This window comes from Loxodonta africana, chromosome 12 (genome assembly GCF_030014295.1).
Source record: "Loxodonta africana isolate mLoxAfr1 chromosome 12, mLoxAfr1.hap2, whole genome shotgun sequence".
In the NCBI taxonomy this organism is placed as follows: Eukaryota; Metazoa; Chordata; class Mammalia; order Proboscidea; family Elephantidae; genus Loxodonta; species Loxodonta africana.
In genome coordinates, this window is record NC_087353.1 from 41,237,370 (window position 1) to 41,256,505 (window position 19,136).

General features: G+C 44.9%; 1 protein-coding gene across 1 annotated transcript in view; it reads left to right on the top strand.

The window, feature by feature from the left end:
• Positions 1 to 19,136, top strand: part of DPYSL5 (dihydropyrimidinase like 5) — a 53,524-nt gene that overhangs the window by 23,339 nt on the left and 11,049 nt on the right. The window contains exons 2-7 of the mRNA XM_003411926.4: positions 8,623 to 8,781; positions 9,577 to 9,756; positions 10,656 to 10,724; positions 12,028 to 12,072; positions 14,157 to 14,232; positions 15,431 to 15,587. Coding sequence (XP_003411974.3) covers positions 8,623 to 8,781; positions 9,577 to 9,756; positions 10,656 to 10,724; positions 12,028 to 12,072; positions 14,157 to 14,232; positions 15,431 to 15,587 — 686 coding nt within the window. The remainder of the gene's footprint in view (positions 1 to 8,622; positions 8,782 to 9,576; positions 9,757 to 10,655; positions 10,725 to 12,027; positions 12,073 to 14,156; positions 14,233 to 15,430; positions 15,588 to 19,136) is intronic.

The following is a 19,136-nucleotide window of genomic DNA, read 5'->3' on the forward strand; positions in this document are numbered from 1 at the left end:
CAGCTCTGTATATATCTTGCCTGGAAGGAAACACGTGCTTATACAAGCTGGTGTCTGGTCTGGCTCCAAGTCTGCACCTGGGAAGGTATTTGCCGACCCCATTACATTCTTGTTTTGAGCCTAGGGTAGCAGCAGTAATAATTATTTCAGGTATTGCTGTGCCCCTTTCCAGCTTGTAGACACTCTCTCATCCATTGCCATCGAATCATCTTGAGGCCACTGAGAGGTGAGCACAGAAGGGACACACAGCTGTAATCTAGATTACAGCCAGGAAGTAGGAAAGTCAGGACCTCCACCAATGCTCTGGCTTCCTCCAGGACTCTTCAGTTTCCGTCCTTAGGCCCAGGCAAGAGGGTCCTCTGCCCAGGCTCTGGACTCTAGAGGACTCTGATGATAGCATCCCCTCCCCACTGGGCCAAGGGGTCATCTCCTCCTGGAGCCCAGCAGCCCACTCCTAGGCCACACTCTAGGTCCCTAATTCCCTGACCAAATGGCCCTGAGCATTTCCAAGACCTCACAAACCTGGATCTATTCTCCTGAGGAGATCAGGCACCAGGGTGTGCATACCTAGGCCCAAGGGGCAGCATTTTGCAAAGAGTGGGACAGAGCTTGGGCCTGTGTGCTGCAGGATGAAGCCAGGATTGGGGGTGGGCCGGGTGCAGGGACAGGGTCTGAGGGCCAACTTCGCCTGAATTATAGCTCAGAACTGCGAGAAGCCTAAGCCTGGTCTTTTTGGTCATTATAAGCATGTATTTGCCAGAGTAGGAGGATAGAATTATTTCATTTAACAGTGTGTTAATCTGATATAAAAGGTGCCCTGGTGGCGCAGTGGTTAAGCACTTGGCTGCCAACTGACAGGTCAGCGGTTCGAATTCACCAGCCTCTGTGGGGGAGAAAGACATGGCAATCTGCTTCTGTAAAGATGTACAGCCCTGGAAACCCTGTGGGCGGTTCTACTCTGTCCTATAAGATTGCTATGAGTTGGAATCGACTTGATGGTAATGGATTTTTGTTTTTGTTTTTTAAACGTTTTATTGTGCTATATAAAAAAAAAAAAATTTTTTATAGGTGAAGGTTTACAGAGGAAATTTATTTCTCATTCAATAATTTATATACAAAGTGTTCCATGACATTGGTTGCAATCCCCGCAATGTGTCAGTACTCTTCCCATTACCACCCTGATTTTCCCATTTCCATTTGTCCGGTTTTCCTGTCCCTTCCTGCCTTCTTACCTTTGCTTTATGGGCCGATGTTGCCTTTTGGTATTGTATAGGTGATCTAAGAACTTTCATCACGGGTGTTATTGTTTATTTTATAGGCCTGCCTATTATTTGGGTGAAACGTTATCTTCGGCACTGGCTTCAGTTCCAAGTTAGAAGGGTATCTAAGAGCCATAGTCTTGGGGTTTCCCCTATTGGACTAGTAAATCTGGTCTTTTTTATGAATTTGAGTTTTGTTCTACGTTTTTTTCCATTCTAACTGGGACCTTCTATTGTGATCCCAGTCAGAGTGGCGGGTAGTGGTAGCCACGCACCATCGAGTGTTTCAAGTCTTAGGCTAGTGGAGGCTGTGGTTCCTGTGGCCCATTAGTCCTTTGGACTAATTGCTCCCTTGGGTCTTTGATTTCTTCACTCTCCTTTGCTCTGGATGGAAAGAGACCAATAGTTGTATCTTAGATGGCTACTTGAAAGCTTTCAAGACCCCGGACGCTACTCACCAAAGTAGGACGTAGAACACTGTCTTTCTAACTATGTTGTGCCAATTGACCTAGATGTCCCCAGAGACTATGGTCGTTTGCCTTCAAGCCCAGTGACTCAGTCCTCTGAGGTGTTTGGTTATGTCTAGAAAGTTTACATGACTGTGCCCCCATGTGCTCTATTTTATATGTGAATATACATGCAGCACAGACAAATATATATGCACAAATATCCATAGCCAAACCTACACATGCACGTAGATGCACTCCCATACACCCTGCCATGACCTTGCAGGACTGTATAAGTTATTGTATTTACCATAGCTGTCTTTTATTCTTGTGTACCTCTCAGTGTCTTCCCTTGCCTTTGTCATGTTGTGCTGACTTCCGCCTTATTGTATATTTCCTTTCCCTTCACCAAAGTTAACCCTTATCTACTGTGTAGTTAGTGATTTTCCCTCCCTCCCCCTCCCATCCCTGGTAATCATCGAAGAATGTTTTCTTCGGTGTGTAAACCTTTTCTTGGCTTTTTATAGTACTGGTCTCATACAATATTTGTCTTTTTGTTATTGACTTATTTTACTCAGTGTAATGTCCTCCAGATTCATCCATGTTGTGAGATTTTCCCAGATTCATCACTATTCTTTATCAATGTGTAGTCTTCCACTGAGTATTATGTGCCACAGTTTTTTTATCCATTCACCCACTAATGGGCACTTAGGTTGTTTCCATCCTCTTGCTATTTTGAATAAGGCTGCAATGAACATGTGTGTGCATATGTGTCATGGCTCTTCTTTCTCTAGGATATATACCTAGGAGTGGGATTGCTGAGTCATAGGGTGTTTCTATTTCTAGCTTTTTAAGGCAGTGCCATGCTGTTTTCCATAGTGGAAACAATAGTGTGTAAGAGTTCCAATCTCCCTGCAACCTCTTTAACATTTGTTATTTTTCACTTTTTTTGATCAGTGCCATTAATGCTGGGGTGAGACAGTATCTCATTGTAGTTTTGATTTGCATTTCTCTGATGGTTAATGGGAAACTCTGGTGGTGTAGTTGTAAAGAGCTACAGCTGCTAACCAAAGGTCGGCAGTTTGAATCCACCAGGTGCCCCTTGGAAACCCTACGGGGCAGTTTTACTCTGTCTTGTGGGTTGCTATGAGTCGGAATTGACTCAAGAGCAATGGGTTTTTTTTTTTTTTTTTTTAATGGCTGATGATTGCAAGCATCTCTTCATGTGTTTCTTAGCCACCTGAATGTCTTCTTTGGTGAAGTGTCTGTTCATGTCCTTTGCCCATTTTTTAATTGGATCATGTGTCGTTTTTGTTGTTGAGGTAGTGAAGTTTTCTATAAATTTTAGAGATTAGACCTTTGTTGGATATGTCTTAGCCAAAATTTTTTCCCAGTCTGTAGGTTTTCTTTTTACTCTTTTGGTAAAGTCTTTTGATGAGCCTAAGGGTTTAATTTTTAGGAGGTCCCAGTTATCTAGTTTATCTTCTGCTGTATGTGCATTTTTGTTTATGTTTCATATTCTATTTATGCCATGTATTAGGGCCCCTAGCATTGTCCTTGTTTTTTCTTCCATGATCTTTGTAGTTTTAGGTTTTACATTTAGGCCTTTGATCCATTTTGAGTTAGTTCAGCATTGGGTTTTTTGTTGTTAACTTTTAAATACTTAGAGATTTGGCACCAAACCAAAACCAAAAAACCCATTGCCGTCGAGTCAATTCCAACTCACAGCAACCCTATAGGACAGAGTAGAACTGCCCCAGACTGTTTCCAAAGAGTAGCTGGTGGATTCAAACTGCCCACCTTTCGGTTAGCAGCTGATCTCTTAACCATTGTACCACCAGGACCCATGGACCTCCTTTTCTACTCTTGCCCTGAGAATGACCCTGGCTCTTTTCATCAGACTGTGCTGTTTCTGGTCCCCTTTTTTTCCATCCAAGGCTACAGACCTACTGAGGGGGTGCAAAGGAAAGCAGTCTAGAACCACAGAAAAAGAAAACAACTGAATTTGTAAAATCCCAATATACTAGACTCCCCCATACTCACATGTAAAAACAAAAAATGCATTTCAGGACAAAATAGAGTACAACCACCTGCTGTGTGGATGAATCAGCCGGCTCAAGCCAGCAAAATCAGAAATAGAAGCCAGCTAGTGAAGCTACAATCTGCACCGCTTTCCCCTTCTCCCAATCTCTCTGCCACCCCCATCACTGCGCCTACATGTGCATCACACACCACCGCCCTCTGTTGGCAACTTTAAGATCTGCAAGAAGCCAGACCATTGCATTTCGATGACTACATGGGTAAGATTCTCACTGGTCCAGCCAGGGGCTGAGTCCAGGGTCACCAAGGAAAATCAAGGCTGCAAGATTTTCATTCTAATGGTTGTTTGGCCACTGAACTAATTTTTTTCAGCCCATTATTCCCCAGCAATATTTCTGATTTGTGGTCAAGAATTTAGCTGAGTAGAGAAGCATGAAACTGTTAAGACAATTTCATTGTGCTTTTTCTCTCCGCTACAGAATTACACAGGTTAACAGCTAGGCTCTGAATAATTAAACACACACATCAGGACAACATCTTCCCGAGTACATTCTGTAAATGGCATTTTATTTGACTTTTACAACTATCCAGCAAGAAAGGTATTTCCATTGTATAATAGGTTGTTGTTAGGTGCCATCTAGTTGGTTCTGACTCATAGCCACCCTATGTACAACAGAACAAAACATTGCCTGGTCCTACACTATCCTCACAATCATTGCTATGTTTCAGCTCATTGTTACAGCCACTGTGACAATCCATCCTGTTGAGAATCTTCTTCTTTTTCGATGACCTTCTAACTTACCAAGCATGGTGTCCTTCTCCAGGAACTGGTCCCTCCTGATATTATGTCCGAAGTACGTCGGCCGAAGTCTCAACATATTGCTTCTAAGGAACATTCTGGCTGTACATCTTCCAAGACATATTTGTTCATTCTTCTGGAGTCCGTGGTATATTCAATATTCTTCACCAACACCGTAATTCAAAGGCATCAATTCTTCTTCTGTCTTCCTTATTCATTGTCCAGCTTTCAGACATATATGAGGCAACTAAAAATATCATGGCTTGAGTCAGGCTCACCTTAGTCCTCAAAGTGACATCTTTGCTTTTTAATACTTTAAAGAGGTCTTTTGCAGCAGATTGCCTAATGCAATATGCTGTTTGGTTTCTTGATTACTGCTTCCGTGGATGTTGGTTGTGGATCCAAGTAAAATGAAATACTTGGCAACTTGAATGCTTTCTCCATTTATCATGATGTTGTCTCTTGGCCCAGTTATGAGGATTTTTGTTTTCTTTATATTGAGGTGTAATCCATACTGAAGGCTGTAGTCTTTGATCCTTATCAGTAAGTGCTTCAAGTCTTCTTCAATTTCTGCAAGCAAGGCTTGTGTCATTTGCATATCACGGGTTGTTAATGAGTTTTCCTCCAATCCTGATGCCTGTTCTTCTTCATATAGTCCAGCTTCTCAGATTATTTTCTCAGCATACAGATTGAGTAAGTATGGCGAAAGGATACAACCCTGACACACACCTTTCCTGATTTTAAACCATGCCATATTTCCTTTTTTATTAGAATAACTGCCTCTTGGCCTATGTACAGGTTCCTCATGAGCACAATTAAGTGTTCTGGAATTCCCATTCTTCTCAATGTTATCCATAATTTTTTATGATTCACACAGTCAAATGCCTTTGCATAGTCAATAAAACACAAGTAGACATCTTTCTGGTATTCTCTGCTTTCAGCAGCATTTGACATCAGCAATGATATTCCTCATTCCACATCGTCTTCTGAATCTGGCTTGAATTTCTGGCAGTTCCCTGTGGATGTACTGCTGCAAACATTTTTTAATGATCTTTAGCAAAATTTTACTTGCATTTGATATTAATGATATTGTTTGATAATTTCCGCATTCTGTTGAATCACCTTTCTTTGGAATGGGCACAAATACGGATCTCTTCCAGTCTGTTGGCCAGGTAACTGTCTTCTAAATTTGTTGGCATAGATGAGTGAGCACTTCCAGCCTTGCATGCATTTGTTGAAACATCTCAATTGGTATTCAGTCAGTTCCTGGAGCCTTGTTTTTCACCAGTGCCTTCAGTGCAGCTTGGACTTCTTCCTTCGGTACCATCAGTTCTTGATCATATGCTACTTCCTGAAATGGTTGAATGTTGACTGTTTCTTTTCGGTACAGTGACTCTGTGTGTTCTGTGTATCTTCTTTTGATGTTTCCTGCATTGTTCAATATTTTGCCCAAAGAATCTTTCAGTATTGCAACTCTAGGCCTCAATTTTTTCTTCCATGGTTTCAGCTTGAGAAACGCTGAGCATGTTCTTACCTTTTAGTTTTCTTATCCAGGTCTTTGCACATTTTATTATAATACTTTACTTTGTCTTCTTAAGCTACCCTTTGAAATCTTCTGTTCAGCTCTTTTACTTCATTTCTTTCTTTTGCTTTAGCTACTCAACATTCAAGAGCAACTTTCAGAGTCTCTTCTGGCATCCATTTTTGTCTTTTCATTCCGTCCTGTCTTTTTAATAACCTTTTGTTTTCTTCATGTATAATGTCCTTGTTGTCATTCCACAAGTCGTTTGGTCTTCAGTCATTAGTGTTCATTGCATCAGATCTATTCTTGAGGTGGTCTCTAATTTTAGGTGGGATATATGTAAAGTCATACTTTGGCTCTTGTGAACTTGTTTTAATTTTCTTCAGCTTCAGCTTGAACTTGCATATGAGAATTGGTGGCCTGTTCCTAAGTTGGCCCTTGGCCTTGTTCTAACTGATGATATTGAGTTTCTCCATCATCTTTTCACAAATGTAGTCGACTTAATTCCCATGTATTCCATCCAGTGAAGTCCATATGCATGGTCCCCCTTTATGTTGTTGAAAAAAGGTATTTGCAATGACTAAGTCATTGGTCTTGCAAAATTCTATTATGTGAGATCTCCAGCTACTTTTCTATTGCCAAAGCTGTATGTTCCAACTACTAATCCTTCTTTGTTTCCAACTTTCACATTCCAATCACAAGTAATTATTAATGCATTTTGATTGCATGTTTGATCAATTTCAGACTTCAGAATTGGAAAAATCTTCAATTTCTTTATCTTTGGTATTAGTGGTTGGTGCCTAAATTTGAATAATAGTCGTAGGCATGTGAATATTATCCTATCATTGACAGTACTTTAGGATAGATCTTGAAATGTCCTTTTTGATGATGAATGCATACCATTCTTCTTCTATTTTTCATTCCTGGCATAGTAGACCATATGATTGTCTGATTCAAAACTGCCAATGCCAGTCTGTTTCAGTTCACTAATGCCTAGGTTATTGATCTTTATGTGTTCCATTTCATTTTTGGTGACTTCCAATTTTTCCCAGATTCATACTTCATACATTCCGTGTTCTAATTATTAATGGATGTTTGCAGCTGTTCTCATTTTGAGTCATGCCACATCAGCAAATGAAGGTCCCAAAAGCTTGATTCCATCCATGTCATTAAGGTTGACTCTACTTTGATGAGGCAGCTCTTCCCTAGTCGTATTTTGCGTGTCTTTCAACCTGGGGGGCTCATCTTCCAGCACTCTATCAGACAATGTTACACTGCTGTTCATAGGGTTTTCACTGGCCAGTTTTTTCAGAAGTAGACTGCCGGATCCATCTTCCTAGTCTGTCTTAGTCCAGAAGCTCCACTGAAACCTGTCTACTGTGGGTAACCCTGCTGATATTTGAAATATTGGTGGCATAACTTCCAGCATCACAGCAATATGCGAGTCACCACAGTACGACAAACTGACAGATGAGTAGTGGGTATAATAGGTAAAGAGTCTGAATCTCAGAGAGTTTAAGAAACCCCAGTGAGGTTATTCACTTGGGAGGTGGCAGGGCTGGGACTTGAAACCAAAACTCAGATTCCAAATCACTGTAAGGACTCAAATAGAAGGAATAGTTTCGTTCAAATTTATTCATCAAAAAAGGGAGCCCTCATGAAGTCTCTCTTATTATGAGGCCTTCTCAATAATTTTAATAGCAAAGTTTTATTTCAGGACAACACATTAGCCTGAAACAACCTTTGCGCAATGCCAGCTTTGAAGCTTACAGGAGTCATCTGACTCAATTGTTTTGTTTTGTCTTTATAGAAGGGGAAACTTAAATACAGATTTAGTAATTATTCCTGGGAGCATACCTTGCAGTTGCCAAGTGAGGCTTTTAAAAGATTCCTTTTTAAGTAGTTCTATTGTGGAAATTAAAATAGAATAAATTTTTCATTGATAGATCATACATAGACACATAGATGCATATGTAGATAAATGGAAACAAAGATGATGTGCTTGGAAAAAATTGATGACAAAGACTCTAATGTTGAAGATGGATATAAAAAGTGTGAATTAAATTGGTCCATGAAATGTGAGAGAATAAAACAAAGCAATATATCCAAATTAACATTTTAATATATTTTGGTCTAAATATATGTGTATAATTAAATTAATAAGTATTATAAATTGATGTTTGATTTTTTCATCTACATCCCTAAGGGTTTATATATTCAAGTTGACCAGAAATAATTTCGGGAGGGGGGAAAGATTCTCACAGGGAAAATAGAGGTTGACCTTAGGCTTGAGTAATTCACTACGCAGTTAGCCCAAAGCACCAAACTGAAGCCCAGGGTGAGGAGGAAGCAGTTCGTATGCGGCATCCACAGTTATTATGAACTGCCTGCTTCTCCATACAGCTCCAAACATGGCTGCAGCTGGTCTTCACAGCACTCTTGTGAGGTAGAGTCTGTGGCTGTCCTGAAGGTACACCTGGGAGACCCTGTCTCACAAAGTCAGTGACTTGAGTGCAGGTAGAGATGTGACAAGACTACCGTCTTTGTCCCTTTCAGGCAGCACTAGTTGGAGGTACCACCATGATCATCGGCCACGTCCTGCCTGATAAGGAGACCTCTCTTGTGGATGCCTATGAGAAGTGCCGAGGCCTGGCCGACCCCAAGGTCTGCTGTGACTATGCCCTCCATGTGGGGATCACCTGGTGGGCACCCAAGGTAACAGTGCTGGGCAGAATCCAAGGAGAAAACACAAATGCTCTTTTAGGCTGAGGGGTTGTTTGGTCTGAGCCAGTTGGGTATGGTGCTCTCCTGCATGTATGGCACATCCTTCCCCGCCATCCTAACTCCCCCAAATGCCAAGAAAATAAGTCAAGATTCCATAAGTGGGTGGCCCTGACCTGCATAACTTAAAGAGCCAATTTTCCAGCAGACACAGGGAGCTCCTGCAGCAATAGAAGGTTCTAAGGCCAGAGGCTAGGCCTGGGAAGTACTGGCTCCTTGCTCTGACCACAGGCTCTAGTGTCTCCTGATGCCTGACTCCTGCCCATTCCTCAGTTGTAGTCGTTAGGTGCCACTGACCCAGGGTGCTGCTGAGCAGTGGGCTAAGCAGGGGTCAGGCTCGGGCTCATTTCATTTTCATGCTGGGTGTCACCAGCACTGAGCTGATGTCTCAAACTGAGTGGCTCAGCACCTGCCTGGTATGAATGGAGCTAGGTGAACTTCTTCCATGCTGGGGCCCAGCTCCTGCTCTGGTCTGTGGCTGAACCTGGCTTCTTCCCCACCTGGGGTCCTTTCCCAGTTCAGTCTCTGTGCCATTTTGTGTCTATGCCCTGGATCCCTGTGGGGCCCTGTCCTGAGGGGCAGGAGGTAAATGAGAGAGAGAGATTGCTGGTGGTCCTATGGTGCCTTGACCACTGAGTCAGGGCTGGACCCATGTCTCCCCCAGCATCTGCCAGTCCGCCTCTTGACAATCTGTAACCATGGAGCATTGCCTTTGTGTTTTCCCTCCAGGTGAAAGCAGAAATGGAGACTCTGGTGAGGGAGAAGGGTGTCAACTCGTTTCAGATGTCCATGACCTACAAGGACTTGTATATGCTCCGAGATAGTGAGTTGTACCAAGTCTTGCGTGCTTGCAAGGACATTGGGGCGATCGCCAGAGTCCACGCTGAAAACGGGGAACTCGTGGCCGAGGCAAGTTTGTGGTAGAGAATGGGAGGGGGAGGTGGAGACAATTCTCAAGGGGATTCCTGACTACCCTACAAGGCTCAGACAAAACAAGTTGTAAAAGAACATGTGAGATATGAACGCCACAGATGGCAAATCTTGATCAGAAAATTCAAACTCTTCTACTGTCTATAAAAAACAAGTCTGTCTATAGTCCTGGAAGGTTTCTAAGTCTTAACTAATGATGTCTTTTTTCTAATGCTGTTTAGCTCATTTAAATTCCACTATAACAGAAGAATTTGAAGCACCTCTTAGGAATAATGTTAGTAAGAGTTGACATACAGAATAAATAAGAATGTAGCTTTCCACTTTCCTGTACCTCTTCAGAGGAACTGAGGTGTTATAGAGATCTATTCACTAGCACCAAGAAAGATGAGCCCCTTTGCACTCCTGGTCTTAAATAGAATACTTGGGTAAGAGTCTAGGGGTTGCTGGACTAGAGATTTGTCTGCATTTTCACTGGGGAAACTCTGACTTTCAGATCAATAAAGAATGCGTATCTTTGGTGTCTCAGGCCTATTGGCTAATCACTGAACTGTATTTTTTAGGATGAAGAGATATGTTGAGTCATTTTAAAGCGAGAATCAGGGGAGCCTTACTACAAGGGCTCCATAGATAGGGACAGATCCTGGCCAGGTGGTGGGTTCAAACAGCCGACCTTTTAGATAGCAGCTGAGCTCTTAACCAGTGGGCCACCAGGGCTCCTTTACTGGACTTATTCTGCTTTAAAAGAAGATGAATATTCCAGAAGTGAGAAAAACCACAAGCTTACTAGAATGGGCTGTGTCTTGCCTATTTTGCTGTCCCTTGGGCTTAGTATTTTCTTTTCCCTCTGTGATTCAGTGTTTTCTTTTGCTGTTATTCAGGGTGCGAAGGAGGCACTGGATTTGGGCATCACAGGCCCAGAAGGAATTGAGATCAGCCGTCCAGAGGAGGTGAGGAAGACTCCCTGTGCCCTTTGTCAACTTCTTTCATGTAGATTCATAGACTCTTTCAGAATAAAAGAGACATCAATAAATATAAACTGTAGTATATCACTCTATCCTTGGATGACATTCCCATCTGGAAGCTTCCCAGGGAGCAGCTTCCTCCATGCAGAGGCAGACTTGGCCTTGAGCTTCCTGGGGAGAGGTAATTGGGGGACCAGACCCACCTACTTGATTCTGATTTCAAAGATCTGGGGGAGAGAGTGTCAGCACTCCGGAGATTGCTTTGCCCCAAACTGCATTGGGAGAGAAAAGACAGGCTGGAAAGGCCCTCAGATGTTAGAAGGAATTCCAGTCATAAGCCATGACTCAGTGTTGAGGAGACGAGACCCTTTTGAGCATCTTGGGAAAGCTTTGGACGTTTCCCACCAGAGAACAAGAGGCACGTGCATGCCCTTGCTCCTTCCCCTTACTGCTCAGTGAGAAGATGATTAAAAGCCCTACTATCCTTTTGCCTTCTGGTTTTAGCCTTGAACCAGTTTTGCAAGGTACCAACACAAATCCCCCATAGTTCCCTTGCTAAAGAACTCTATTATTGAGGGACTACATTAGACCCCTACATTAGACTAATGCCTTCTTACCCTATGACCCTGTTGAGACATTCCCTGATGTTTGGTGGGGCAGAAGCTACTTCTTATTTCTTCAAATTCTTAAATGCAGAGTGGTGGTTGGATGTCCATGAGGGATTGGTGGGGAGGTCACAAGGGATGTGGAGGAGACAGGGAGGTGATGGTACTCGCCATCATTGAGGGAACCAGGTCAGCCCCACAGGGGTCAGCTGGGAACTCCCGCCTCACTCCTGGCCTGGATGTGCCTCTATCTATCGAGCCCTTGAAGGTAGGTCCTGTTTTGGCACGTCAGAACTGATAGAGAAGGGAGACGCCAGATTCTACAAAGTAAATATACTGAGGCCGTGCCTATAAGAACAGAAGTGGTCAGGGATGGAGCTGGGACTGGACTTTTCTTTGTTAATACTGTTTTGCTGCCTTTTAAGCCCTGAATAGCACCTAACAAGAATGTGCCCGGTGTACTGAACAAGTCCCAGGATTCTCTCTTGGCATAAGTCGAGATGGTTGGAGCTTGGTGTCCTTGCCCAAGGCGTGACCCTGAGCCACCCCTGTGAATGCAGTTGGCCCCTCCAGCTCTGTATCAGCTTGTACAGCACCTTCTATGCAGCAGGTTCTTGGGCATGCGTGGGCTGCTTGGAGGAGGTGGTGAAGCTTGTTTTCTTCCTGCCCTTTGTTTCTAATAGCTGGAAGCGGAAGCCACTCACCGTGTCATCACCATTGCAAACAGGGTAAGTAGGCCCAGCTAACCCTAACCCCAGTGTCTACTCTGGGATCAAAAACCAGCCTCTCTAGTGAAGTTTCATTCTGCTCTGGGTGTCAGCAGCATGCCTGGCTCACAGGGCCCACAACTGTTTGCTGAATGAACATTGTGATTCCCACAGACCTGGCATGAGTCCTCTTGCCACCTGTGCATTCCACCCCACTGAGCCGCCGAAGCCCTGGTACATTAATCAAGTGTCAACGGCCCCCAGGTGAGGTCGGAGAAGCTAGAGGCATCAAGGAGCCTCTCTGCAACTAACAAATAACAGTAGCCATCGAGTCAGTTCCAAATCATGGCAGCTCCACGTGTGTCAGAGTAGAACTGCTCCATTGGGTTTTCAGTGGCTGGTTTTTCAGAAGTAGATTGCCAGGCCTTTCTTTCGAGGTGCCTCAGGGTGGACTCCAACCGCCAACCTTTCAGTTAGCAAACAAGTGCGTTAACCGTTAGCACCACCCAGGGCCTCCTCACTGCAACTGGAATGGGTTTACTTTAGAGGACTTGTTGCTGGGAGAACCAGAGTTTAAACTTAGGCCACTGGTTCACCGCTTCATCATTTTTCCTTTGGTCAGGGTAAAGCCCTGTCAGGGTAACGAGGTGGGCGTGCAGTGTGGTGATGGGAACGAGCAAGAGATGTGGAGCCGGAAGTTCTGGCTTTGGTTTTTACCAAAGACAGGCTATTTCCATTGTGTATGCAAGTCACCTAACTTCTGAAATACAATTCTATCATTTATAAAATTGAAATGATAATATTACCCACTTTCCACAAGACAGTCGTGAGGATCAAAGGGACCATGGAAGGGAAAGCACTTTATCAACAGTAAAGCACGTACAAAGGTTATTCCTCCTTCTGAACCATGACTTACAGGTCTGAGTGACTCAGCAGTCTAAACTAGCCCCTCCACAACAGTGGTTTTCTCAGTATGTTCCCTGGACCAGCAGCATCAGCATCAGCATCACTTGTTAGAAATGCAAATTCTCAGGCTCCATGCGGACCCACTCAATCTGAAGCTGGGAGTGGGGCCAGGAGTCTGTGCTTTAACCAGCCCTCCAGATGTTTCTAATGGACACTAATGTTCAAGAAACTCTCCTGGGCTACCCCAAAAGATGTCATGGAGGGGTGGTGTTAGGATTATCAGGGGAAACAGAGAGGTTGTAGGTCCAGTTGGTCTCAGAGTTAGAGCCAATGGGCTTGGGTTAAGATGTCAAATCTCAGACCACTTCCTACATCCCCCGAGTCCTCCTAAGGTGATAAGCAAAGAAGGCATCAGAGTAACATTTGAGGAGACCACGTTTTCTAATAGCAGTTTCTAAGTCTGACAGTGCTTTATTGTCATAGCAACAGTTATTTTACCAGTTACTTCTTAGTGGAAACTTACCCCAGAATGAGGAAAAGTCTGAACAACAAAAGGGCAGCTCCTTGTTTTTTAGCTCAAATATTTGCCCAGAGAAGTTACATTATGAACCATGGTCACACAGCCTGGTAGGGGAAAAGCTGATCAATACTAGGACCCAGGTGTCCATTTGCAAGATCAGTCCTCTCTGGCCTAGACTCTGAGCCCTGAGCCTTGTGTTTTGTTCTTCTTCAGGGCACACTCTGTCTACTGATGGAGCAGCATTCGAAGGGCAGAAATCATAATCTTAAATGCAGAATACAGTACCTGACTGTCTCTAGGTCATCAGAGTCATGAACAGGAAATTAAAACAGAAAAAATAGCCCCTAGTTTTAAATTATAAATAGTCATGGTTGTCCAACAGAGTTTATTAAAGACTAATTCTGGTTGGACGGTAGAGCAGTCCTGACCCGACGTTCCCTCCCAGGTCGGCCTCCTTGGTGGGCTGATGCCGGAAGCTGCTGCTCCTCCTTGCCCTCTGCCGGCACCTGTGCTATCCGCCAGCCCAGCATTCCCAACACAGGACTGTCACCTCCAGGGTGGGCTTGAGCCATGCCAGGGGAGATGCTGGTGACAGAATTGATTTTGCCAGAGTTATTTCAGTGCTTGTTCAGTTTGTGGCGTGATACTGTCTACTGGCCCCTGTCTTTCCTGTGTTTAGACTCACTGTCCAGTCTACCTGGTCAACGTGTCCAGCATCTCGGCTGGTGACGTCATTGCAGTTGCTAAGATGCAAGGTAAGTCCTTGGGCTTGGAGGGACAGTGGACTTGTGTGGTGGGATGGGAAAACAACGGGCCCCGGTGTAGCACAACCCCAGACCTGGCTCCTGGGCCTTACCTTCCCTTTTCTCTACTACTGTCTTCCTTGGAACCATGCCACAGTAGCCTGGGTTCAGTCTGTTAAGACCAGAGTCTTTTCCTCCAGACATTTGTATGCATAACAGCTTTACAGAAGTGTCTGTCACCTCTTCTGAGTGTGATAAAATTTTCCAAGTTTTAAATCAACTCATTAATTGGTGTGTTTTTGGCCTCTTGGGTTTTACTGGTGGTTGCCTTGGTAACCAACACAGAGTCCTGGACCAGTTCCAGTGGACATTCACGGGATGCCAGGGTAGTCCCTGAAGAAACAACAGTGTGTGGACCAGCTTCCCTCTGTAGCCACCTGGAGCCCTTTGTATAAGCCCTGAGGGCCCTCATATGTCTCTAGTTGCTGATCACCTAGTAAAACCCAAGGGCTTTGTAGTTCTTTGTAGTCCCAGGCCAGCACCAGCTGCTGGCGAGGTCCTGGTAACAAAAGAAACAAAGTCACAGTCACAAACATGCGGATATAAGAAAGAAGAAAGAGCATCCCACCCTTCACACTGTATTGCCCTCAGACTCTGCCCCTGCCTCTCCTCTAGTTGAAGCCCTTTGCAGTGTCTCACCTGCACAGCTGTCCCAGCCTCCTGATGGGCCCCATCCCCTGTCTACCTGTTCTCCAGCCACTGCTGCAGATCCCATGACCATCTATCTTGAACAGCACCCACTTGTTGGGAGCCAGTGGTACCGTGTTGCCTACAGAGTTAACAGTCCACACTGCTCCTTGGCATGGCCTTCGAGTCCCTACATGCCCCCCCACCCCACCCATCAAGCTTCATCTCCCAGCAGCACCCTGCGTACACCGTGCTCCAGCCAAGCCAGACTCCTTGCAGCACCACTTGGAGCCTTCCCCCCTGGAAGCCCACGCCTCACTGTTCTCCTTACCCAAAGTCAGCATGGCAATAGGGAAGCTCTCTAGACTTGAACTCTGTGGGTGCTGTCAAACGCCTGAATGATCTTGGGCAAGTCCCTTTCTCTCTTTGATTTCAGCTCCTTCGCCTGTAAAATGAGATGTTCAGGCTGGGTGATCTCTCAGCCTCAGTGGCTTCTTACTTATGGTTTTGACCCTTCTTCCAGGGAAGGTTGTGCTGGCTGAGACTACCACTGCACATGCCACGCTGACAGGCTTACACTACTACCACCAGGACTGGTCCCATGCAGCTGCCTATGTCACGGTGCCTCCCCTGAGACTGGACACCAACACATCAACCTACCTCATGAGCCTGCTGGCCAAGTAAGGCATTGTGACAGGCCTGCTGTGGCCTCATAGCACAGCCCTTACCTCAGTGCGTGCCATCCGGGGAGCCTGTAGATCTTTAAGAAGATGTCGTATAGGCCTCGGGAAACAAATTTGACTAGGGTAGATTTTGTTGCGCTTTTGTTACCTTCTCCAGAGCCCATCAGATGATTTCCATCCTATTACACTTCTATGACCACTTGTTTTGGAGTGAAAAGCCTCTGAAGGTGTAAGGGTAAAAAGAGCATATGTAATACTGTGAACAGTGGTTATTCAGAATCTCAAAGGACATTGATATCTTACTCTAAAGCCCACTGGGGAGCAGTAGGATGTGACCTCTGACTTATCCTAGAATATCCGTAGATCTTTCTGTCTCATTGTTTTTTCTTTCACCTCTCCCTCTTCTCTTTTCTTCGCGTGTGTTGTTCTCTCCTGGTGTGCACCTCTCTTCTTCAATGTCTTCTTCCTTCCTACCCTTCCCTTTTACTCTCCACATTCTCCTTCTTTCCCCTCGTACCCTCCCTCCGCATCTCCTTTTTTCCAGCTCCTCTTTTTCTAACATGCCCTTCACCCCATTTGAGTCCAATCTAAAGAAAATGGTCTAATGAACAACCTGAATTTGGTGAAGCACAAATGAAAAAGTTTTGTTTTGTCCCAATAATTACTTGTAGCTTCTTTCTTTCTCCTGGTGACATTTTGGGTTGATACCATTGCTTTCTCTTCACTACTGGTTATAAAAACTCAGGCTACTTTAAAAATCAACCTCCTCCCCACCTCCAGCTAGCACAGGTGATAAGAAGATGAGGAGTAAAGTGTGGGGGTGGGGGGTGAGACTTCTCCACACCCAGGCATGTGTCTGTACCTTTTCATTAAGTTGTTGCTGCTTTTCAGGCTGAAAGCGACTGATCTGGGGCCCTCCCTACACAGGGCACACGTCTAGATGTGGGCTCTCCTGGGCCACTGCCACATGATCCCCTGACAGGAGAGATGACTCTGGCTTGGCCTCTTCCACCTGTACCTTCCCAGCTTCCAGCACTAGCAGTGTCCCTGTGAGCAAGGACTCTAGCATGGCAGCTTAAGCCCAGCCACTTTCTACAGTTCCATGGCCCAGAGGAAGCTCACACAGCTTTGCCACTTGCTGCAGTGGGAGGGCAGCCTGCCCCCACCCTACCGGCTCTCCTCGTCCTGATGCTCAGCCAGCTCAGAGGCAGGGCCACCAGTTCACTGCCTAGGCAGGTGCCCACTGCTAACACCTCTATTCTCCACCAGGGCATCTCATGAAATATCCTCTCCCTTGGCTTTGGGTGAACTGGGGAAGCGGAGGTAGGGAAGCACCACTCCCGCCATGAGGAGAGGAGGGGAAGGAAAGACTATAGGACTCTTCACTCTACCAAGACCTCATCTCCCTCCCTGATCTTAGAGACTGGGGGACAGGGCACATCTCTCCTAGGGTGGTAGTGAGGGCAGTTGAGGGAAGTGACCACCCCAATCGAAGGTGGCTCTCTTTAGAATATGGGGCATTTATTTCATCCACGTCCTTTGCTTTCAATCCTGATGTCAATAAGGAACGGGAAAAGCTCCACTCATCGTTCTGCTGTTAACAACCTGAAGAGGTGTGTGTAAGGCGAGAGCGGTTTTCTAGATGTAAGTGGAGTGCAGTTGATGGGTTCTCAGGTGGAGGGGGCCTCTGCAGGGGGGCAGTGTACACTGTGGCACAGTGGCAGTAATTAGATGCCATCTCGTAGCTTCAGCCTACGTGATACCCAGCAACAGCAGCTCATACAGCTTTAAATGCAGCGAGCGGGTAAGAGGGTAAAGGCAGACATGTGAGATCAGTTCTTACTTTTGAAAATGTTTATCATTGGAAAAGACCAGCCTCCCTTTCATCATTATCAACACAACAAAAACAAATGTCAAGGACCCGCTGTAAAAATATGGGCTTGGTGCCAAGGTCAAAGGATCTTCTGAAAGACCTCTGCTTGCTACAGGCACATTTATTGAAAGAGCAAGAAGACAATACATTTCCAGATAAAATACCCCAACCGACCCAAGTTAGAATACCCAAACCCTAACAAATTCAAATGGGGGCAGGGAGAGTGAGGTACTATTAATTGAATAATTTAAGGTTTTATATCTGGCCTATTTTGTCAAATTTATTTAAATAAACTCTATTTAAATAGAATTGTAATTTCATGTGGTAAGAGAATACTTTGAATCCCTTTTAATCAGTGAATATTGTAAATGTGTGCTGTCTTACAGGATTTAGAGCATAATTTTAACATTTTAATTATTTATAGGAATTTATAATTGCTCTAATTTTGCTTTTATGGCACATTGTTGCTTATAATTTCTATGAGGCAAATTATTTGATAGATAACCCAGACTCCAGTGATCATTTCTTATAAGAAAATCTGAGCTACTTGATCAGGGTCTACTTTAGGATGTGGTTTCTTAGGATATATCAGGATAAAAAGTATGATCTGTAGATATAAATATTTGTCCTTTATTTAGAAACTGACTTCTTAAAGGGACCAGAATTTTTTTCATTTGGATATGTAAAATTTTGAAGTACTTAACAAAGCCAGTCATGTTTTAAACTTTAGAGAGTTTGGTTGGGCGTTTCATACTTCCCAGGTTCAGGGCAGCATTGGAAGACTCAAGAGCCCTTCCAGAATGTGACCACATTCATTCAGCATCTGCTTAATGGGCATCTCCTTGTGTAGGAGCCTTTTTAGAAAGTTGGGTGCTTGATAAGATTTGTTGATTAAAGAATGGGAGTTGAGCCAGGTGCTTTTGGGGGTCCTCCCCCTGCAGTCTGTGACTTTGCAGGTGGTACTTCTGATCTGAGCACTGTCCAGGCATCTGGAGGATCCCTGAGGAGATGGTGAAACCTTTAAAGATTCCATTCATCTCTGGTGGGCTCTCTAGGTCTGGAGAAAGTGGGGAATCCCTGTGCTCTGGAAGATTCTCTGAGAGGGCCCAGAGGAGCCTATTGGGCCCAGGCAAATTTCAGCCTTGCCACAGAAGAGCTAAGTCATCTTACTGTGAATTTGGCCAAGTCATTTGGCAAGAACTGTGACTTATGAGCCATGCCAGTCACCCAGGGGAGCCAGCCCTGTGTGACCTCTGAGAACCTGAAGAATCTGCCTCCTCACCAAGTGAAATAATGCCTTCTGCTCCCAGACTCCTCTTCTGAAGTGGGCATCTTAGATGGCCCACACGCACTCACAAACCTTTGGTGCCTCCTACAGAGTAATACTAGACTTCCTCACCTGGCCCTCAGGACTTCACTGAGTGGACCTTTCACCTGATCCTCAGGGCCCCCACTGAGTGATCCTGTAAGTTGCCATCCTCCAAATGACCCCCTGCTCCAGCCAGGCCCCTCTCTGCCCTCCAAGGATGTCTTGCTCACCCTGGCCTGCACGACTGAGCATCCTCTCCCCTCCGCCCCTCACGCCTCTGAGCTCTCGGCCTATAGTGATCTCTGAGCAGGACGGCTGCCTGCCTCCCTCAAAGGGTTTGCCACCATGTGCACTCTCTCACTGC